We start from the raw sequence: 24,223 nt of genomic DNA on the forward strand, positions 1-24,223 counted from the left end.
AGACGGTGTTACTGAGGCTACATTTACTCACTGAGAGGAGACCATGGCAGGTAGTCAGGAGCATCTCCAAGTTCCAGTCTAATGACACTGCAGTTTCCCGACAGGAGGATGTTGCACAGGAAATGACATCACCAGTGTTCCGGATGTGGAAACCCCATTAGGGTGTGAGGATGACCACTGTACACAGCACATTATTGAATTTCTGTGGAGAGCATTTCCACTCTGGAAAAAGTAAATCCCAACTGTAAAATACTGAATCAAAATGGTGCTTTGTAAGGAAATTTCTGTGGTAACGTTTCTCAGTCCCAACGTATGGAAATCGCTTCCATCTACCATTAATATCTTGAAAACTCCAATTACACCTGAGTAAACGGCAGGGAATGCAGTCCTGGTCTGTGTAATCTCTGATAATTTAACACTCCAGTACACCTCTGCCTTTGGATGAGACATGAAACCAAGGGACCATTTATGTTCCCTGGGAGAATGTAACGGATCACCTGGTGCTATTTCCTAAAGAGAAACAAAGTTCTCACTAGTATCCAAGAAAATAATTCTCCCAAGCAGCATCACTAAAGCAGATTTAGCTTGGTTGTCAGAGGCAGAGGTGGCAATGGATGACAAATAGTGTACTGCAGTGATTGGTGCCCTGTCCCCTGTTGTTTGTCATTGACGTTAACGATTGGGACAACAATGTAGGTGACATGATCAGTAAATCCACGGACAACAGCAAAATTGGTGTGATAGTGGACAGTGAAGAAAGTTGTCTAAGTATAGAACAAGACCAAGATCATCTGTGTAATTGGGCATAGGAATGGGAGATGGTAATTAACTTAGGACAAGTACATAGTTCCCTGGAAGTGGTGACACAGACAGACAGGATTGTAAAGAAGGTGCGTGGTGTGCTTGCCTTCATCGGTAGGGCATCAAGTACAAGGTTGAGACATCACGTTACAACTGTACTATCTTTAGTCAGGCCACACCTAACATTCCAACTACAAACATCTGGAGTGATGGAACTGGTGACAGTGACTGACATGTCTGAGTGTTCGATGAATGCCATGTACAGCTTTCTCTTCTCTGATGGACTGTTGACCACATCATGAAATAAGGGTAATTAGGTTGCAATCATGTAGAATGCCTCTGCTGAGAAATTTCCACCAGTGAAGAATTGGCATCGAGCTCCAGTTATGAACAGCAGATGCTACGGAAACTGGTCAGAATTGGAATGCATATTTCAGCAACTTTCCATGAAATTTATGTGGATGTTGGAAGAAAGGAACTATGGACCTTAATGAACTCCTTAAGGTCTGGCCATTGAAACCAGAAGGAGCAGCCAGTGCAGAAATTGGCAGCAGGTGACATATAAAGACTGGGCCGGAAACCCACATGGAAAATAGAGTGGGTACCATGAATTATTCACTCTGGCCTGGCACTGCAGTTCATTGTCTTGCTAATCTACTACAGGGTCTGATGGTATAGGTCTGGGTCACAGGTTAGCATACTGGGTGGGAATTGGCATGTTCCCTTCACTGGGACATCAGTGTAAGAGTTTGGTTGTTGCAACCACTGGAAGTTCTCTTGACATTTCTTTGGAGATTTGTTCCACGTTTGTTTATTTGATTTATTTTTAATTGCAGGCCTTTCCCCAATGGACTTTGTAGTGATTGGTGTGATGATCATTGGACAGCAGCTTTCTTCACTTTATACCAGAGCACTTCTGTATGTGAGGAAGATAAGGGAATTACTGAAAGGTATCTGTCATTGTTTAATACACGTGGGTATAAATTTGCAAGCAAGTGAAATGTGACATATTTTCAAAAAGAAAAAGAAATCAAGTTAAATCTTCTCTGAATTATCAACACCCTGTGCCAACTCCTGTCCTGTCCATTCCTCTACATTTGGGTGAAGTTGTCCTGTTCATTCCAGTTAGGAGCTGATGTTTTGCAGTGACATAGAATGTCTGGAAGTATTTGGGAATTGTCTCTGAACTGACTCCAGAGAGTCTTTAATAGAAAGGACCCTGAGAGGAGCTGACTCAATTCATTTGTGTTTCACATTGCGTTGAACTTCAATGTAACACAAAATCAGTTTGGAGCTGAGGATCGAGGGAAAGGCTCCCCCCATGATCCAGACAGTGGCAATGTTGGGAATGGGTAGGACACTTGTGTCTCACTTGGATACTTACAAGAACATTTTCATTCAAAAGCAGCTTTCAACTCTGTGGCTTTTACCCCCAAGTTCTTTTTCAGCTTATAAAACATCAAAGTTCAAAATATTGTTATTCCTTCCTCATGTCCTCATTCAGGAACTTCCTGGACAAGCCCACTTCACAAATAAACTTTCAACACAGATTATATTTCAAGATTTAGTAGCAAAATCTCCAGCTACTGGCATTAATATAATGAAAAGTACTGTGACACTTCAGAGGCAAATTGCAAAATAATATGTCGGCAAGTCACAGGGAACAATAATGATGCCGGTGACCCTGGACTGAACATAGAGTTCGGTTTGAAAGGAGGAGCACAAGTGCAGAGTTTCAGACAGGGAAACTCAGAGTTTGGTCTTTGTGTAAATCAAAGCACACACACCAGTGGTGGAGAGATGAATATCAGGAGTTCACAGGAGGAGAGAGCTTGAGAAGTGCAGAAATTTCAAATGCATCTGGATTAAACCGTTGCAGAACAGGGTCAGGGAAAATGAGGTATAAAGATTTAATGGGTTCTGAGAGCACAGATGAGATTTTAATCATTAGGCATGATAACAGGACACCTAAAACAAACATCCCTGAATCAGCAAAGATCAACATGGTTTAGTGAGAGGGATATCATGTTTGATCTATTTATTGGCCTCTTTTTACAGTGATAATATGCTGTGGGTAAAGGTGGATCAAATGCGTTTAGATTTCCAGTGAACGTTTACTATGGTGTCATATCAAAGGTTATTGTAGAAAATGTAAATTATGGTGCAGAATGTTGGCTGACAAACAAAAAGAAGGCAGTCAGCATAAATGGGTCATTTTTGGTTAGAAACATAGAAATATAGAAAACGTACAGCACGATAGAGGCCCTTCAGCTCACAAAGCTGTGCCGAACATGTCCTTACCTTAGAAATTACCTAGGTTTACCCATAGCCCATTACCCATACAGATACCCATAATTACCCATAGCCCTCTATTTTTCTAAGCTCCATTTACCATTGGAAAGCTGAGCCTACTGGGCCTGAACACCTCCCTCTGCAACTGGATCCTAGACTTGCTGACTGGGAGACCTCAGTCAGTCCGGATCGGGAGCAGCATCTCCAACACCATCACACTGAGCACGGGGGCTCCCCAGGGCTGCGTGCTCAGTCCACTGCTGTTCACTCTGCTGATCCACGACTGTGCTGCAACACACAGCTCAAACCATATCATCAAGTTCACCGATGACACGACCGTGGTGGGTCTCATCAGCAAGAACGACGAGTCAGCTTACAGAGAGGAGGTGCAATGACTAACGGACTGGTGCAGAGCCAACAACCTGTTTCTTAATGTGAACAAAACAAAAGAGATGGTTGTTGACTTCAGGACGGCACGGAGCGACCACTCCCCGCTGAACATCGACAGCTCCTCGGTAGAGATCGTTAAGAGCACCAAATTTATTGGTGTTCATCTGACAGAGAATCTCACCTGGTCCCTCAAGACCAGCTCCATAGCAAAGAAAGCCCAGCAGCGTCTCTACTTTCTGCGAAGGCTGAGGAAAGTCCATCTCCCACCCCCCATCCTCATCGCATTCTACAGGGGTTGTATTGAGAGTATCCTGAGCAGCTGCATCACTGCCTGGTTCGGAAATTGCACCATCTCGGATCGCAAGACCCTGCAGCGGATAGTGAGGTCAGCTGAGAAGATCATCGGGGTCTCTCTTCCTGCCATCACGGACATTTACACTACACGCTGCATCTGAAAAGGAAACAGCATTATGAAGGATCCCATGCACCCCTCATACAATCTCTTCTCCCTCCTGCCATCTGGGAAAAGGCTCCGAAGCATTCGGGCTCTCATGACCAGACAATGTAACAGTTTCTTCCCCCAAGCTATCAGACTCCTCAGTACCCGAATTCTGGACTGACACCTTGCCCTATTGTCCAGTTTATTATTTATTGTAATGCCTGCACTGTTTTTGTGCACTTTATGCAGTCCTGTGTAGGTCTGTTGTGTAGCTTTATCTGTGTTGTTTTCTTTTACGTAGTTCAGTCTAGTTTTTGTATTGTGTCGTGTAACATCATGGTCCTGAAAAACATTGTCTCACTTTTACTATGTACTGTACCAGCAGTTATGGTCAAAATGACAATAAAAGTGACTTGACTTGACTTGACCTGACCTATCCAGGAGTCTCTTAAAAGACCGTATCACTTCCGCCTCCACCACCACCACCGGCAGCCCATTCCACGCACTCATCACTCTCTGCGTAAAAAAAAACTTAATCCTGACATCTCCTCTGTACTAACATCCTGTTGTCAGGATGGAAAAGTGGATGCCATTGTGTTTAGTTCTGGGTACACAGATTTTTATAATTTTCTGTAATGTTCTTGCTGAGGCAAATGAAGTTTCCAATGATATGGTGGTTAAATTTGACACCAGCATGAAGAGGAAAGTAAATTGTGATATTCAGGTTTGCAGTTTCCAAAGGGATAGAGTCATGAGAATGGGCAAATCATCTGACAAATGGAGTGTAAGGTGGCAGAATGTGGAATTGTTCATTTTGTCAGGGAAAACGAAGGAGTGTATTATTGAAATGGGGAGAGGCTGCAGATGCAGAGGGAGCTGGGTTCACTGGGTATCTTTAGCAACTGGGACAATTTCAGCTTCAGCAAGTAATCAGAGAAGGTATCAGAATGTCACATTTATTGTAGAGTGAACTGACTATACAAGAGTTAAAATTATCTTCGGTTAAATAGGACACGTTCTAGTTTATTGTCATCTGACTGTACATAATACAACCAAACAAAACAACATTCCTTCAGACCACGGTGCACCCATAAAACACATCTCACTGCATAGAAAACAAAATATTACCACAAATACATTAATAAAACATAATTCAGAGTGCATGTAGTGTGCAGCACAGGTAAACAGTAAACAGCTTGCTGAGGGGGAGCAGTTTCAAGTTGCTGGGTGTCAACATCTCTGAGAATCTATCCTGGCCCAACATCTTGATACAATTACAAAGAAGGCATGACAGCGGCTATATTTCCTGAGGAACTTGAGGACAGCTGGGATGTCACCAAAGACACTCACAACTTCCTACAGATGCACTGTGAAGAGCTTTCTAACTGGTTGCATCACCGTCTGGTGTGAGGGTCACTGTACAGGATCGGAATAAGCTGCAGAAAGTTGTAAACTCAGTCAGCTCCATCATGGGCACCAGCCTTTCCAGCATCCAGGACACCTTAAAAAGGCAATGCCTCAGAAAGTTGGCATCAATCATTAAGGCCCCACCCCCCATCATTCAGGATATGTCCTCTTCTCATTGATAAGATCAAGGAAGAGGTAGAGGAGCCTGAAGACACACACTCAATGTTCCAGATCTGACATGACAGTTCTGTCAGCCTTGTGTTCCCCTGATTTGGAATACCCAGCAGTCAAATGCTATCCCTTCTTTTTACCTCGGGAGTTCTCCTCTGTAATCCTTACCACAGCCTATATACCAGCAACGGCCAACTATAATCACGTAATCATGACACTGCATGATGTCTCCTGCAAACTAGAAACAGCCCATTCCAAATCATTTCAAATGATAGAGATTTCAACAAGGCTTGTTTGAAGAAAAGCCTGCCAATGACATCCAGCATACTACCTGTATCACCAGAAGTCCCAAAATACTAGACCACTGCTGCACTGAGATAAGAAATGCCTACTGTTCCTTGCCCAGACCACTATTTGATAATCATATCACTTGGCTATACTTCTCCCATCTGCATACAGACAGCGGCTACAAAAGCAAAGCTCCAGAGATTAGAACAGCAAAGAGTTTGTCATGGGAGACTGAGGAGCGTTTATGGGATTACTCTGAAGCAGTAAAATGGGCCATGTTCAAGCGCTCATCTAGCGATCTGAATGAAAACACCATGGTTGTAATGGACTTTTGTGAATCAGCTGTAGATGAATGTGTCTCCACAAAATCATTCAGAGTAGTCACAAGCAATCATTCAGTCACAAGCTCTGGATGAACCATGAGATCCAAAATTTGCTGAGGGCCAGATCAAAAGCATTCACGTCTGGAGACCAAGAAAGCAACACGAAGGACAGATATGATCTCTGAAAGTCATTTCACAGGCTAAGTTGAAGTTCCAAACCAAACTTCAATCAACGATACGATTCTCGACAGCTGTGGCAGTGTTTGAATGTTATCACCTCTATAAAGTTAAATCAAGTGACATGGGAGACAACAAAGCTTCACTTCCAGATGAGCTCAATGTTTTCTCTGCTCATGTTGACCATCAGAACATGGAGGAAACATCGCAAACTCCCACATCCCCCGATGATTTGAAGTGCGGTTTGTCTTCTGGAGGGTGAATCCCAGGAAAGCGTCTGGACTGGGTAACTGGCCACGTACTAAAGACCTGTGCTGATCAACTGTCTGGTGTGCTCACTGAGACCTTTAACCGCTTGCTTCGGCAGTGTGTGGTACATCAAGCAGGCTTCAATTATATTGGGGTGTTCAGGAAGAGCGTGGTAACCTGGTTCACTGACTGTCGCCCAGTTACACTGAGGTACATCGACAGTGATGACGTGTTTTGACAGGTTGGTGATGAAACATATCAGCTCCTGCCTGAGAGGTGACTTGGATCCTCTCCAATTTGCATCCGGAGCAACAGGTCTACAGCAGATGCCACCTCATTGGCTCCTCACTTAATCCTGGAACATCTGGACAGCCAAATGCATACATCAGAATGGTTATAAGAACAAAGAACAATACAGCACAGTACAGGCCATTTGGCCCACAATGTTGTGCCGACCCTTAAACACTGCCTCCCATATAATCCTCCACCTTAAATTCCACCATATACCTGTCTAGTAGTCTTTTAAATTTCACTAGTGTATCTGCCTCCACCACTGACTCAGGCAGTGCTTTCCACGCACCAACCACTCTCTGAGTAAAAAACCTTCCTCTAATATCCCCCTTGAACTTTCCTCCCCTTACCTTAAAGCCATGTCCTCTTGTACTGAGCAGTGGTGCCCTGGGGAAGAGGCACTGGCTGTCCACTCTATCTGTTCCTCTTAATGTCTTGTGTACCTCTATCATGTCTCCTCTCATCCTCCTTCTCTCCAAAGAGTAAAGCCCTAGCTCCCTTAATATCTGATCATAATGCATACTCTGTAATCCAGGCAGTATCCTGGTAAATCTCCTCTGTACCCTTTCCAATGCTTCCACATCCTTCCTATACTGAGGCAACCAGAACTGGAGACAGTACTCCAAGTGTGGCCTAACTGCATCATTACCGCGCAACTCTTAAACTCTATCCCTCGACTTATGAAAGCTAACACTCCATAAGCTTTCTTAACTACAGCTGTATTATTAACTACAGCTCAGCATTCAGTACCATCATCCTCTCAAATCTAATCAGTAAGCTACAAGACCTTGGCCTCACCCTGTGCAATTGGATCCTGAATTTCCTCACTTCTAAATTCCAGTCAGTTCAGGTTGGCAACAACATCTCCTCGACGACCTCCATCAGCACAGGTGACCACAGGGCTGTGAGCTTAGACCCTGCTCTACTTGCTTTACACTTATGACTGTGTGGCTGAGCACAGTTCCAATGCCACAATCAGGTTTTCTGACAACACCACTGTCACAGGCCAAATCAATGAATCTCAGGGCTGTATATGCTGATATTTATGTACTTTGAAAATAAAGTTGACTTTGAACTTTGAACAGTTGGCACTCTGTCAAGACCCTCAGGATTTTCACGTAGAACAGTACAGCACAGGAACCGGCCCTGAGGCAGAGTGTCTGTGCTGAACATGATACCAAATCAAACTCATCCCTTCTGTCTGAACACAATCCATATCCCTCCATTCCCTGCAGATTCTTCTGCCTGAACACGATCCATATCCCTCCATCCCCTGCAGATTCTTCTGCCTGATCATGATCCATATCCCTCCATCCCCTGCAGATTCTTCTGCCTGAACACGATCCATATCCCTCCATCCCCTGCAGATTCTTCTGCCTGAACACGATCCATATCCCTCCATCCCCTGCAGATTCTTCTGCCTGAACACGATCCATATCCCTCCATCCCCTGCAGATTCTTCTGCCTGAACACGATCCATATCCCTCCATCCCCTGCAGATTCTTCTGCCTGAACATGATCCAAATTCCTCCATTCCCTGCAGATTCTTCTGAATGCCTTTTAAATGCCTTCCCCACCTCTGGCAGCCCGCTTCAGACACTTGGCACTCTGTAAAATAATTTGCGCTGGACATCTCCTTTAAACTTTTACCCATGGGAAAAAGACTGACTGTCTACCCTATCTATTCCTCTCATAATTTTATAAACTTCTGTCAGGTATCCCCCCACACCACTCAGCCTCTGACACTCCATGTTTACCCAACCTCGCTTTGTAGCTCATACCCACTAAACCAGGCAGCATCTTTGTAAAACTTTACTGCACCCTCTCTGAAGCCTCCACAGCCTTCCTACAACTGTGCAAAAAAAAAATGCACACAATATCTGTACAATGTCTGCAACTCTGCCAATATTCTTTTTAGTCATCAGAAAAGTTACCATCTAAATTTCCATCCAAGTCACTTCTGCATTACAAACAACAGAGGTCCCAGCACAGATACCTACAAAACACCACGAGTCACAGACCCCCACCCAGAATAACAACTATACTGAAGAGCGTGGCCTCACTCTTCCCGTGGTTGACCCTGGACCCGATGCCAACTCAGACTGGTTGCAGGTGCTAATCAATCTGCAATCTGATCGTGAGTCTGAGCAGAAGATGACGACAACATCCTTGTACATAAACACCTCAATGCCGAGCAAAATCACCCCTGTTATGCTCTTCTTCGTCATCCTGATGGATTCAGCAAAACTTTTTTATGCAGCCCACAAACAGGAGAGTCGGCAACTTTCTGATGGAGAAGCTGTCTGTTTCCTAACATTGATTGGGACTGCATTACATGTGGAGCAGATGGGTAACATTTCTGATTCCATCCCTAAAACCCACTTTGGAGCAGCACGAGATATTCCTGCCAGGTACACCTGTCTCAACCCGACTTGACCCAGTTAGTGATGGCCTTGAAGAGGACCTTATAATCAATGGAGAAAGTGATCTCCAATTTCTGATGTCCTCCCTCTCCCTCTCCTGCCTGTTGATGAGGATAACATTACTCTTCCTCATGTATTCAGACCTGCTGCCAGTCAGAACCAGAGCGTTCTACACTTCAAGCAGGTCCAGACCCATCCAGTCCTACAGAGCCGAGTACAACTGAGACAGTAACCTGTCACTTCTGGGACTTTTATTTCAGCAAAGGAAGAGATGGAGCCAGTTAATTCCTCCAGGGACATCAGTTCATCCAGTCTTTCTTGCCTGCTGTTGTCTAAGACCTCTGTTCTAGAGAACAGGACATTCTGGGAGGCTGTGCTATCTGTGCCCTTTCTGTCATACAAATGAACCACTTTGAATGCATTAATCTATTCCCTTCAATAAGGAGTCCATTGTAGATTGCAGTGATCCAGATGTGGCTTCACAGGTAATCCAAACGTGGCTTCATATGACTCCATTAGAAGCTGCAGGGCCAGACAACAGACCTGGTGGGATGTAGAGGGATTGTCCAACCCAGCTAACACAGGTCTTAACAGACATCTTTAACATCTCTCTGAAACAGTTCACTGTCCCTGCAGGTTTCCAGGCAGCCACCATCATTTCAGTGTCCGAGAGAGACAGTAATTGGCCGAATTGATTACCACTCAGTGGCACTGACCTCAACAATCATGAAGTGCTTTGAGCAGCTGGTAATGGATCGTATGAAATCCCACCTTCCAGCTACATTGGACCCTTCCCAGATCACCCACCACTCAAACCACTCATGTCAGAGAGTTAACCATAAAACACACACCTTCTCCTTTTGCCTTCCCCGAGTCAGCAGTTGGGTCCATTCTGTGAATCGTGAATCCCTCTGGTCTGTCTGCTGCATCCGGCGTGTCTGGAGAAAGCCACGTTTCCATAAAGCATACAATTGAGCCGACTCTCAGCTGCCTCTGATGCAGCAGTCTTGCCCTCAGATCCGTGATTTTGTTCTCCAGTGATGGCACATTTGCCAACAGGATGCCGGGTAGAGGAGGCCTCATCCCCCTGTGTTTCAGCCTGGCTTGGATTCCCCTCTCCGGCCTCACTTTCAGACATGGCGATGAGCATTGATAGTGTGGATAGTCAGAGGCTTTTTCCCAGGGAAGAAATGGTTGCCACAAGAGGACACAGGTTTAAGGTGCTGGGGAGGAGGTACAGAGGAGATGTCAGGGGTAAGTTTTTTACTCAGGGAGTGGTGAGTGCGTGGAATGGGCTGCCAGCAATGGTGTTGGAGGCAGATACGATAGGGTCTTTTAAGAGACTTTTTGGATAGGTACATGGAACTTAGAAAAATAGAGGGCTATGGAGAATCTAGTAATTTCTAAGGTAGGGACATGTTCGGCACAACTTTGTGGGCTGAAGGGCCTGTATTGTGCTTTAGGTTTTCTATGTTTCTATCCAAAAATGATCCATTTAACAAAAGCAGCCCAGCAGCATCAGAGAATACCTGAATCAGCTGCTGAACAACAAACAATGGCAGGATTTCAGTCTCACCTCCGATGCCATGTTTTCATTAAAACGCTACAGCACACTGTATATGTACTTCAATTTTTTTTGGTTTTATTTAAGGTATAAAGCAATCAGCATTGTAAACTTGTTCTGGTGTTAGATTATCATTAATGACGATTTTCGCAAACTTATCACTGAATCTCTCTGCTGCTTCGTGATCAGAAGATGCTTTATTATTAGAGATAGTCAGCTTGGCTTTGAGCGTGATAGTTCATGTGTAACTAATACTTTAAGAGCTTTTTGAGGAAGGTACCAGGAGAATGGGTGAAGGCAAGGCAGTGGATGTGGTCTACGTGGACTTTAGCAAGGCTTTTGACCTGGTCCCACTTGGGAGGTTGGTCAGGAAGGTTCAGTCTCTTGGCTTTGAATTTGTCGGAACCTCTCCCTAGTACCCGGGCCCCACTGCCAGTGATCACTGCGGGCCTAGATTTAGCTGCCGTAGAAGCCATTCTCGACCTCTCCAATTTGGCTCAGTGCTTAGAGTGATCCCTCCTCATACCCCGGTTAGCTGGATGGGCATCAGAACTCCTCTGTCCCGTCTCCTTCCTTCAAATCGTTCACTCCACGCAGCACGGCCCCAGCTCCAGCAGCGCACCAGCAGGGCACATCCGGTGAATTCGCTTTGCCTTCACTCGCTTCATCATCGCTTGCAGAGGTGGTTTACCACAATTTATTGAAAATAAAGTGTTAGTAATAATGGTTTTAACCAAATTTCTTTGCCTACAAACTAGTAATAAGTTATCACATGCCTTCTGTAGCGCCATCTTAAACTGGAAGGTTGAAAGGTCGAAAGTGTAAGGTGAAAGATTAAGAGGAAACTTGTTAGTTCATAGGTTTGTCCGAGACTGCAATGAAGTGCCAGGGCAAGTGGTAGATGAGAGGTCAATTTCAATGTTTAAGGGAAGTTCGGATAGGTACATGGATGGGAGGGATATGAGGGCTCTGGTCCGATGCAGGTCGATGGGAGTAGGCAGTTTAAATGGTTCAGCATAGACTAGATGGGACAAAGGGCCTGTTCCTGTGCTGTACTTTTCTATGACTCTGTAGGTCCTGGCAACATCCTTACGCAAGTCTGCTGTGCACACTTTCCAGCTGATGGCATCTCTCCTGTAGGACGGTGACCAAAACTGTTTTACTACTGTAACAGGACAGGGAACCCAGACATTCAAACATCAAATTTCCCACTGACTTAGGAGATGCCAACAAGGATTTGTAACGAGGAAAGGTAGGCTGGTGATGGAGAAACTCAATTACAATGACAGTGGGAATCTTGAAGTTGGGTGTGGTGTTGGAGAGTGGTTAGTGGTTGGTCTATGAGAGGGGTAATGTTGGAGGTTTAATAGTCGGAAGATCAGTCCAGTCAGATTTGTTAACATTCAGTGCTGGAAGGGAAATTGGTAATGAATGGAAGGTATGCTTCATGGGTAAGTTTAATGTGAGGAAGTAGTGGGACTGAGATAAAATTTCATGGTGGGGCAACAAGGACAAAAAGAAAGGAGAGAGGCTGATGAATAGTCTCACCCACAAGTCTCCATGGAGACAGGAGACTGGTGACACTGGGATCAGGAACAGAAAACAAGTTGCTGGAGGAACTCGGTGGGTCAGCAGCATCTGTGAAGGTAAAGGGGTTGCACACACAAAATGGTCCTGCCGAAGGGTTTCGGCCCGAAACATCGACTCTGCTTTGTTCTGCCTGGCCTGCCGAGTTCCTCCAGCATTTTGTGTGTATTCCTCAGATTTCCAGCATCTGCAGATTTTCTCTTGTCTGAGGTAAAGGGGTTGTGAACATTTCAGGTTGAGACCTGATGCAGCTTGTTTTATTTTTACACAAACATTCACGGTTTGGTTCATATCATTGAAAAACATATTTGATTTGTTGTTAAGCACAGATGTTGCCTAATAATATGTTTTACTATATGTTAAGGATTTTTTCCTTTTTTTTAACTGGACAGCTGGTTTTTTTTCTGGTAGTGGGTTTAGATTTTTTGTATAATAAAATTATTATTTTCAATTTTATGTTTAAATTTAATCTATATAGATGGGGGGTAATTATACCTCATCTGTGATTTCAATATATTGTAGTCGATATATTATATATCTTATATATTATATGCCTTACTGTACCCTGTATTCTTTTATGTAAGAAATTAATAAAAGTATTGAAAAAGAAAGAAAAACATCAAGGTGATGACCTGGGGGATAACTTTGGATTCTAGTTCATCTTTAAACTGTCAGAGGGCAAGAGCTGAATGTTGTGGTGGTTGGTTAAACCAGTTTATAAGACAATGTGTTCGGGGCTGTTAATCTTGAGTTTATAGTGATGGAAGTTGTGCCAATGGGCAGAGTCTCAGGTGAATAAGTTATAGTTATAATGGGGAAAGGGGATTTGCTGACGTAAAGAGGGTTTGATTCAACACCTCAGTAACTCTTGAGATGCGGACTATAAGGTTGAGAATTTGAAACTGCGTTTGTGAGGAATTTGAGAAAAAATATCTTTTTCAGTAATGTGGGGTCTGAAGAGGGTGGGAACTTTGGTGGCTGCAAATAAGAAACCAACTCCCCATCTCTATCTTGAGAGCAATTGGAAATGAACTAAAACCACTACAAGAGAGGTGTCCTTGGATCGTGTGCACTGCTCACCACTGGATGTCCTGGACAACCTCTCCCCTTATCTGTATTAAATATCCCAGCATTTGGACAGTTCAGCCTGTACCCTTGAGCTGTTTAGTTTCAATGTTGGAATAAGCCACTGCCTGATGCTGTGAGCAGCTGTTCCAGTCTTTGGCATCAGAACAGGATTCACAGTCAAACAGTGGAACCTCAGTGTTACAGCTGGGGTTGGTTTTTGTTAACACTGGCAACTTGATGTCAGTCTCAGCCCTTGAGGTCATGAGGGAATACAGCAGAGAATATCGACAGTGGGCTGTTGCCTTATCTGCTGGACATGTCCAGAGGGAAGCTGCAGTCTATCTGTTTCCACATGCACAGTCACTGGCTGAGGGTTTATCTAAGTTATCAAATGTAAAACAAATCCTGGTAGCAGCCACAAACTGTGTTTTGTGCCTCTCTGAGCTCCCCATTTGCTGCAGTGGTGAGTGAACTCCTGAACCTCCTTCAATCCAAAGCTCTGACATCTGATCCATTTCAGAGTTGTTTGGGTTGCTTGATGTTTAGGACATGCAATATCATCACCAATCGAAACAACCTGAGTCAAGCTCTGTTACCGGGACATTTGTCCATTGATGCATGTGTTACATCATTTATGTTGTGTGGTTATCAAATGTTGTAAATTTCTTTTTATTTTTGAAAAGGTTCTCAGATGATCACAATTTGGTTGAAGTTCAAAGCCATCTGTGATATTGTCCTCTTCAATTGTTTCATCATTGCCTGGATTGTCAGCAGTTCAATTTTAGGTATGTGGTCAACTTGTATGAAAATGATGAACTCAGTTCTCTGCAGGGTGGTTGGAATGTATTGAGTATCTCAGTCAGTACATTGTCAGATGCTTTATCAGGACCACCAGCATCTGCAGTCCTCAGCCCCACAACTGGGTGCAGGGAAACCTGCTGGAGGTTCAGACAGTAATGGCCAAACATCAACAGTTCAGAACTACCAGAAACACAGCACAGGTCAGTTGAACACATACAGGTCAGATAAATCACTGGAGGGCACACAGTTAAACCGGACTGAGTGATGGAACTTCCAGAAAATATTTCATGAAACGCCTGATATTTCATATCATATCATATCATATCAGTCCCTGACATCATAAAATCCCAAGGAAGGGAAGGTATAGCGATAATTTGTGGCTGCTGGAATTCGCAGGAGGTGACCAATTGCATCCACAAGATCTGTGTGGAGGCTGTAACTTTTACAGAAACTGGGGCTTGTTCCTTGGGGATTAGACAGCTAAGAAGAGATATGATTGGAGCTTTGAAGGTATTAGTGCTGAGTGATCTCCTGATCTCAAAATGTCCTTATACATTGCTCCATGTCCTTCTCCCTGATGAATACGATGCAAAGTATTCGTTCTGTACCTCACCTCCATCCTCTGACTCCAGGCACACATACACTCTTTTAATCTTGAGTGGTCTTACACACTCCCTCATTTTCCTCTTGCGTCTAAAGTATGTATTAAATGTGTTAGGTTTCTCTTTACTCCTACTTGCTAATGACATTTCATGGCCTTTTTTAGCCGACCTTATCCCCTCCTGCAACCTCCAGCCTCAGGGATCCTGTCTGATCTTTCCTTCCTAAATTGGACCTTTCCAGACTGCAAATTTTATTGTTTATTCTGCATTTTCGGTGTTTGATGGTGTTTTGTTTTTAATAGGCTCCACTGGGTTTCTTTGTTTTGTGGCTGCCTGTTAGGAGATGATCTCAAAGTTCTATGTACTATACATACTTTGATAACAAATATACTTTGAACATTGATTTTTTTGAAATCTTAAATTAGCTTATTTTCTTTTTGACTAAATTCAAAACCCTCTGTCATCCAAGGTTCCATTACCCTGCCATCCTTGTTCTTTCTCCTGACCGGAACGTGCCAGTCCTGAGCTCTGATCATCTGGTCTTTAAACAACTGTCACATCATATGTGAACTTGTCCAATAACAGCTGCTCACAACTAACTTCCCCTAGCTCCTCTTTGTTAATGTCATCATTTGCCTTCACCCAAGTTCATACTTACCCACCAGATCCAGACTTATAAATAATTATAACTTAAAAGGTAAGTAGTTGTGAACACGAAAGCCAAAACGGCCTCCTATAAAAAAACAGTCACCTGTCCGGGCTCATTTCCCGTAACAAGGGTCAGTATGGTCCCTCCTCTGCTGGGTAAATCATGTACTGTTTCAAGAAACATTCCTGAATGTACTGAAGAAACTCTGCTCCATTTAATCCTCCTGCATGAAGAAAATTTAGTCTATGATGGGGAAGTTAAAGTCACTCACTATAACAACCCTGTTGCTTTCACATCTTTTTATAATCTGTCTGAGTATCTGTTCTTCCGTCTCTTGGTGACTATTGGAGGACTCATTGTGTAAGTAAAGATGGTGCCAGTGAGGCACAGTGATGCAGCAAACAAAACTGCTAACTGTTCTATTAACTTCCCCAAGCTCCTCTCCAATGATGTCATAATTTGACTTCACTCAAGTTCATACATTTCCACAAGGTTCAGTGGATAAGCCCTCCAATGTTTCCTCTCTGAGTGCAGCTGTGACCCTCTCCCTGAGTATTAATGCAGACCATCCACTACTTTTACATCCCTTTCTATCTCAACTCAAACATCCAAACTCAGGAATGTTGAGCTACTGGGTCTGCCCCTCTTACTATCAAGTCCTGTAACAAACACAACACCAGAATTCCATGTACTGATCCAGGCTCTAAGTTCTTCAGCTGTACACATAAGACAAACTTCAGTCCATCAACCCCTCTGTGTTCATCATCCTGGCCATGTCTGTCCCTTTGCATAGACTTGCTCATCATAACATCTACCTTCCCCTCAACCCCTCCACTTACTGCCCTGCTATACTGTTTCCTCTCAACCCCACACACCCTAATTTATACCAAATTCAGTTTGAGACTGGTGTTTTGTTTGACTATTGGGAATTGCTTTCCCTGAAAGGAAATGCATGTTATTGTTTGTTAATTTAGTTGTGATAATACCACTTTGTGTGTTGAGTGTGAGCTATATGTACTGTGTTGTGCCGCTTGGTCCAGGGGAACATTGCTTTGTTTGCTGGTATACATGTACATGATTGAATGACCATAAACTTGAACTTAAACTTGGAAACACTGTCATGTTCACTAAGGAAATTGGACTCATTGCTGTGAGCACTGATCACCCTGTTTTTTGGACAGGATTTCCATGTTGGGGGTGTGTGGTAAAATCATTCCTTGTGTCACACCCTCCTACAGGGAACTGCATGGTAATTGTACCACGCTGGGCAGTCCCAGAACCAGTGGGTTTTACCATCACTGCTCCTGCAGCTGTTAATTACCGACCTTTATCTTCAAGGCTCCCAAAGACCCTGACAGCAACTGTAGATTCTGCTGGTGCTGATTTCTGTTTCTTCTCCCCTCCAACCTCACAGATTCCTCATTGACTCTGCTGATGCCATCTCTTTCAGTTTGACTATTTGAGTGAGTGGGATGCAGATTTCCCAGATGTGTGTCTAGATCTGGGTGAATCTGGGTCCAACCCCCACAAAATCCCATTAAGTTTGGAGTGTAGAGTTGGGACATGATCCCATTGAAGAGCTTGAGGGGGTGAATTGTCAACTTCAGTTCCAGTGCTCTGAGTATCTTCAGTAAAATCTGAATAAGCTGAGAATGCTCAGCAGGTCAGGCAGCATCTGGGGAGAAAGAGAGTAAATGTTTTAAATTGATGAGCTTCAATCAGACTGGGAAAACTTAAAATGTGAAAATCACTTCAGTGCTGAGAAAGGTGAGAGGAGCAGAGCAAAGGACAGTGTGTGATAGTTGAGAGATCAAGCGGACATTTGGAAATTAGTATCAGCCTGGCTGGTAATTGTAGCCCCAGTAACACAGTGATCTCTGTGAGTCTCAATGTCCATCATTTAATAACAGTGTTATAATGACTCACATACATTGACATCACAATGACATCACAGTGTCAGCTGACGTATGAGGCAGAAGTTTATTGTTTCTGGGTTCACATCCTCAAGTCCAAACCCAGCATCATCATGAGAATAGGAGGGGTTTCAGTGAGAGGCTCACCATCACCCAGTGAGGGCAGACAGATGAGGAATAACTGTGTCTTTAGTGCTGAGCAACTCTGAATGCTCACTCTCAGAGACTTCCACTTTTGGATAAGACCATAAGATATAGGAGCAGAATTAGGCCATTTAGCCCATCATGTCTGCTCCATTATTTCATCATGGCTGATCCAATTTTATTTGCAGCCAAAATCATCTGATTTCTTCCTGTGTCCCTTCATGCCCTGACCAATCAAGAATCTGTCAACCTCTGCCTTTAATATACACAAAGGCATGGACTCCATAGTTGCTTGTGGCAAAGATTTCCACAGATTCACCACTCTCTGGCTAAAGAGGTTCCTCCTCATCTCCATTCTAAAAAGACAGCCTCTACTCTGAGGCTGTGTCCTCTGGCCTTAGACTCTCCCACCTGAGGAAACATCCTCTCTACATCCACCCTTTTCACCATTTGATAGGTTTCAATCAGGTCGCCCCTCATTCTTCTGAATGCTGGTGAAATCCAGTCCAGAGCTGTCAAACACTCTTCATATGACAAGCTATTCAATACTGGAATCATTTTCATGAACCTCCTTTGAACTTTCTCCAGTTTCAGCAGATCCCTTCTCAGATAAGTGGCCCAAACCAGTTCACAATACTCCAAGTGAGGCCTTACCAGTGCTATATAAAGCCTCAACATTACATCCTTGCTTTTAGTCAAGTCACTTTTATTGTCATTTCGACCATAACTGCTGGTACAGTGCATAGTAAAAATGAGACAACGTTTTTCAGGACCATGGTGTTACATGACACAGTACAAAACCTAGACTGAACTACGTAATAAAGAAAACACTGAGAAAGCTATACTAGACTACAGACCTACACTGGACATAAAAACAGTGCAGGCATTACAATAAATAAGAAACAGGACAATAGGGCAAGGTGTTAGTCCAGGATTTGGGTATTGATGAGTCTGATAGCTTGGGGGAAGATACTGTTACATAGTCTGGTCGTGAGACCCCAAATGCTTCGGAGCCTTTTCCCAGACAACAGGAAGGAGAAGAGATTGTATGAGGGGTGCATGGGGTCCTTCATAATGCTGTTCCCTTTGCGGATGTAGCATGTAGTGTAAATGTCCGTGATGACGGGAAGAGAGACCCCGATGATCTTCTCAGCTGACCTCACTATCCGCTGCAGGGTCTTGTAATCTGAGATGGTGCAATTTCCGAACCAGACAGTGATGCAGCTGCTCAGGATGCTCTCAATACAACCCCTGTAGAATGTGATGAGGAATGGGGGGTGGGTGGAAGATGGACTTTCCTCAGCCTTTGCAGAAAGTAGAGACGCTGCTGGGCTTTCTTTGCTATGGAGCTGGTGTTGAGGGACCAGCTGAGATTCTCTGTCAGGTGAACACCAAGAAATTTGGTACTCTTAACGATCTCTACCGAGGAACCGTCGATGTTCAGCAGGGAGTGGTCGCTCCGTGCCCTCCTGAAGTCAACAACCATCTCTTTTGTTTTGTTCACATTAAGAGACAGGTTGTTGACTCTGCACCAGTCCATTAGCTGCTGCACCTCCCCTCTGTAAGCTGACTCGTCGTTTTTGCTAATGAGACCCACCACGGTCGTGTCATCGGTGAACTTGATGATATGGTTCGAGCTGTGTGTTGCAGCACAGTCGTGGGTCTCTTTTTGGTGCTCTTTTAGTCCTATATTTTAGTCCTCTTGAAATGAATGTGAACATCGCAATAGCCTTTCTCACCACAGACTCAACCTATAAATTAACATTTAGGGAATCCTGACGAGGACTCCCAAGTCCCTTTGCACCTCCGGTTTTTGTATTTTCCCTTCATTTTGAAAACAGCCAAACCTTTTATGTCATCTGGCACACAAAGTATTCCATCTGAAATTCCTTTGCCCATTCTCCCAAGTTTGTCCTGTTTAAGTCTTTCTGTAGCCTCTCTATTTCCTCAAAACTACCTGCCCCTCCACCTATAACGTATCATTTGCAAACTTTGCAACAAAGATATCAATTCCGTCATCCAAATCTTTTTCTGGGAAGACAGAAGTGTTCACTTGGTGTTATTTCCATAAGAGTGAAAAAGTTCTTGTCGGTTTTGGAAGAATTAATTCTGTGAACCAGCATCACCCAAACAGCCTGTCTGGTTTCTATCCCATACTGTTTGTTCAGTCTTTCTCAGTTCAGACTGGATACCTCATTCCCTCCAGCACGGTCTGCACTGAAAGTACTTCACTGGCTGAGACTTGCTCCTGGACCAGAGAGGGGTGAAAGGTGCAGTATTATTGGAGGTTCTTTTTTGAGTTGGAAAAAAATAATTGTGCCCACACACGCACAAACTGGCTGATTTTTTAAAAAAAATTATGGAGTTTCATTGACTACATATTGAGAACACGAGAAACAGCCAAAAACACAATCCTGTTCCCAGCAATTTGCAACATGAGTCCCTGATATTAGACAAAAAGTAACTGGTGACAATGAGCATTATGTATGCATCAAATAGCCATATGCACATCTATGTTCCCTCCAAAAAACATCATTGTCTCTTTGAATGTACCCCTACCACATCACTGATATCAGCCAGAAATCCCTCTTACAAAAGTAATAGGAAAAATTACTTGACGAAGTGTGGAATGGAGCCAGTAAGCAATTGCATCGACTCACCCCTGCAAGGGTTAATGACTGGCCCCGGTTATCAGTGGTAGCTGAGGCAGAAACTAATGACTTGAGATTGTTACGTACCATGTAATGGGTTAAAAAGGACCAGCAGAAGTGGACACTCCTGGCGTCTGAGTCTTCCATTATAAACTATTTTATTAGTAACGATGTGATAAAGTAATATAAAACAAGATAAGGTAAACAGGTTAGCAGAGTATATGCATAAGTGAGTAAGTAAAGTTCCCAAGCTTCTCCCAGCTCAGGTGATTAGGTGATAGAGTCTTACAGTGGTATGGTAAGTAATCAGTTCTGGAATTTGATTTGATTAGAGTTGGAGAGGAAGTTGTTTTGTCTTCCCAGTGCCGATCCTCCATGTCGTTCTCCTGCTCCCAAAAGTTACAGTCACCGACTTGTGACCACAAAAAGAGGAATGCCGGTTTTCCACAGTAAGCTATCAACCCAGGTGAGGGTTAAACACACTGATAGCTCCCCACCAGTCACTCCTCTGTCCACACTGTGAGCAACAACTCCACCCTTGTCGTGGGCACACAAAGCTCACCAGTGCCCTCCTTGCCTCTGGCGTCGTGTGTCTCTGGTGTGTCTGATTAAAAAGCCAACTGACCTTGTATATGTCTCACAAGTGCTGAACACGAGCTGTCCATCATATAGCTCCGCCTTTCAGTTTCCAAGGCAACTCACAGACTTTCTGTTGCTCTCTCTCCCTGCTGAAATAGCACACAAGCTGTTTGCTCCCTCACTATCTTTTTAAAGGAACAGTCCACTTTAGAATAATCCTTCAGATCTTGTCACAAGATGAACTGAGATTGAAATTGGGTGATTCACTGACTTTCCAGTGAAACTTTGGGACACCTCCATAACCAGTTGTTGTGGATGTCAGGAGAGTCAAACCATGGACCATGTGGGATGTCTGGCTGCAGTGTCGTGCACTCCTCAAGGTGTGGCCATTGGAACACCAGAAGATGCAGCCAGTGAATTGAATTTAATAGACTTTATTACGTACATCCTTCATAGATATGAGGAGTAAAAATATTTAAGTTATGTCTTTGTCTAAATGTGCAATGTATAATTATAGTAATTTATAATAAATATTATGTACAACAGGGTAGTCAATATAACATTGAAATACAATTGTATCAGCATGAATTAATCAGTCTGATGGCCTGGTGGACGAAGCTGTCCCGGAGTCTGTTGGTCCTGGCTTTTATACTGCAGTACCGTTTCCCGGATGGTAGCAGCTGGAACAGTTCATGGTTCCAGTTCAGCATTCAACACAATCATTCCTCAGCACCTGATTGGAAAGCTAAAACTACTGGGCCTGAACACCACCCTCTGCAACTGGATCCTAGACTTCCTGACTGGGAGACCTCAGTCAGTCCGGATCGGGAGCAGCATCTCCAACACCATCACACTGAGCACGGGGACCCTCCAGGGCTGTGAGCTCAATCCACTGTTGTTCACTCTGCTGACCCATGACTATGCAGCAATATACAGCTCGAATCTCATCATCAAGTTGGCTGATAACACGACGGTGGTGGGTCTCATCAGCAAGAACGATGAATTGGCATACAGAGAGGAGGTGCAGCGGCTAACGGACTGCTGCAGAGCCAACAACCTGTCTCTGAATGTGAACAAAACAAAAGAGATGGCTGTTGACTTCAGGAGAGCATGGAGCGACCACTCTCCGCTGAACATTGATGGCTCCTCTGTTGTCATTAAGAGCACCAAATTTCTTGGTGTTCACCTGGTGGAGAATCTCACCTGGTCCCTCAACACCAGCTCCATAGCCAGGAAAGCCCAGCAGCATCTCTACTTTCAGCGAAGGCTGAAAAAAGTCCATCTCCCACCCCCCATCCTCATCACATTCTACAGGGGTTGTATTGAGAGCATCCTGAACAGCTGCATCACTGCCTGGTTCGGAAATTGCACCATCTCAGATCACAAGACACTGCAGCAGATAGTGAGGTCAGCTGAGAAGGTCATCAGGGTCTCTCTTCCCGCTATTACAGACATTTACACCACACGCTGCACCTGCAAAGCTAACAGTATTATGAAGGACCCCACACACCCCTCACACAAACTCTTCTCCCTCCTGCCATCTGGCAAAAGATGCCAAAGCATTCAGTCTCTCACAACCAGACTGTGCAACAGTTTCTTCCCCCAAGCTATCAGAGTCCTCAATACTCAGAGTCTGAACTGACATCTTCATCATTTATTATTATATTGTAATTTGTCCTCTACTGTGTCTATTGTCTTGTTTATTATTTATTGTACTGCCCTGCACTGTTTTGTGCACTTTATGTAGTCCTGTGCAGGTCTGTAGTCTAGTGCAGTTTTTATGTTGTTTTACATAGTCTAGTGTAGCCTTGTGCTGTCTCACAGAGTCTAGTGTAGTTTTTTGTTGTTTCACGTAGCACCAGGGTCCTGGAGGAATGTTGTTTCATTTTTACTGTGTACTGTACCAGCAGTTTACGGTCAAAATGACAATAGACTTGACTTGGTTGGGGTGACTCGTGTCCCCAATGATCCTTAGGGCCTTTTTTACATACCTGTCTTTGTAAATGTCCTGAATAGTGGTAAGTTCACATCTGCAGTTGCGCTGGGCTGTCCGCACCACTCTCTGCAGAGTCATGCGATTGAGGGAAGTACAGTTCCCATACCAGGCAGTGATTCAGCCAGTCAACATCTAACCCAATGATTCTGGGGAACAGCTTTAAGTTCATTGGCATAAACATCACTGAGGATCTCACGGGGTCTGTACATACAGGCTGTGTGGTGAAAAATTCACAACAGCGCTTCTTTCACCTCAGACTATTGAAGAAGTTTGGTATGGGCCCACAAGTCCTAAGATCTTTCTACAGTGGCACAATTGAGAGCATCTTGTACTTCCCTCAATCGCAGGACTCTTCAGAGAGCAGTGCTAACAGTCCAGTGCATCTGTAGATGTGAACTTCCCACTATTCAGGACATTTACAAAGACAGGTGTGCAAAAAGGGCCAAAGGATCATTGGGGATCTGAGTCACCCCAGTCACAAACTGTTCCAGCTGCTACCATCCGGGAAACGGTACCACAGCATAAAAGCCAGGACCAACAGGCACCGGGACAGCTTCTTCGACCAGGCCATCTGACTCAACTGTATTTCTATGTTATATTGACTATCCTGTTGTACATAATATTTATTATAAATTGCCATAACTGCACACTACACATTTCAATGGAGACGTGATGTAAAGATTTTTACTCCTCCTGTATATGAAGGATATAAGTAATAATGTCAACATTTCCTACCCGGTGGAGATAAGTTTAATGGTTTGTTTAAGAGTTGTTTCGTTTATTTCTCTGGTGAATTATTACATGTTTACTTATTTGACTTTATTTTTTTAATTACAGGCCGTTCCACCACGGGAATAGTTACTATCATCTTGTCAATCGTACTGCCAGTTGTGTTCATTTTAATTCTGGTGGGTCGGTCCATAAAAATGGATTTGCATAAAGGTATCAGCCATTGTATTTTTACAGTTGTATATCAACTCCAGTCATATGTACAATTAATTTTAGGCTAATTTTTATCAAAACAATGGAAAAGAAAAAACGGAATAATCATCACCCCCACTGACCCATCTGGATTCCTGTGACCTGTGGGATGAAATTGTCCGACATTTTTCCCAGTTATGAAATTCTGATTTACAGTGTAACCACAGCTGGAATGATTCTGGAGTCATCTCTGATCTGACTCCAGAGGGTCTTTAGAAAAAGTAGTCTGGAGAGGAACGTGTCTCAGCTCACTGGTGTTTGATCATGGTGTTGTCAAATTTCAGCATCATATCAGGTTGGTGTAAAAGATCCCAATGATAGTGAGGGGAGTGAGTGAGTGTTTGGGGCCTTTCTCATCCTTGATACAGTTGGGTGTGGGAAGGCCTCTCCTGCAGGCTGTCAGTAAACCTTGCTTGGAAATTTGCATCAATTTTGTT

The 24,223-nt window shown here is 43.8% G+C and overlaps 1 protein-coding gene across 2 annotated transcripts in view; it reads left to right on the plus strand.

Annotated features, from left to right (window-relative positions):
- The window catches only part of LOC140719038 (uncharacterized), a 167,297-nt gene that overhangs the window by 81,847 nt on the left and 61,227 nt on the right, over positions 1-24,223 (plus strand). Inside the window, exons 7-9 of one of the 2 annotated variants that reach the window (XM_073033394.1) lie at positions 1,638-1,751; positions 14,154-14,255; positions 23,643-23,747. In XM_073033394.1, coding sequence (XP_072889495.1) covers positions 1,638-1,751; positions 14,154-14,255; positions 23,643-23,747 — 321 coding nt within the window. The remainder of the gene's footprint in view (positions 1-1,637; positions 1,752-14,153; positions 14,256-23,642; positions 23,748-24,223) is intronic. The other variant, XM_073033402.1, reaches the window with a different exon arrangement.

Source organism: Hemitrygon akajei, chromosome 2, assembly GCF_048418815.1.
Source record: "Hemitrygon akajei chromosome 2, sHemAka1.3, whole genome shotgun sequence".
In the NCBI taxonomy this organism is placed as follows: Eukaryota; Metazoa; Chordata; class Chondrichthyes; order Myliobatiformes; family Dasyatidae; genus Hemitrygon; species Hemitrygon akajei.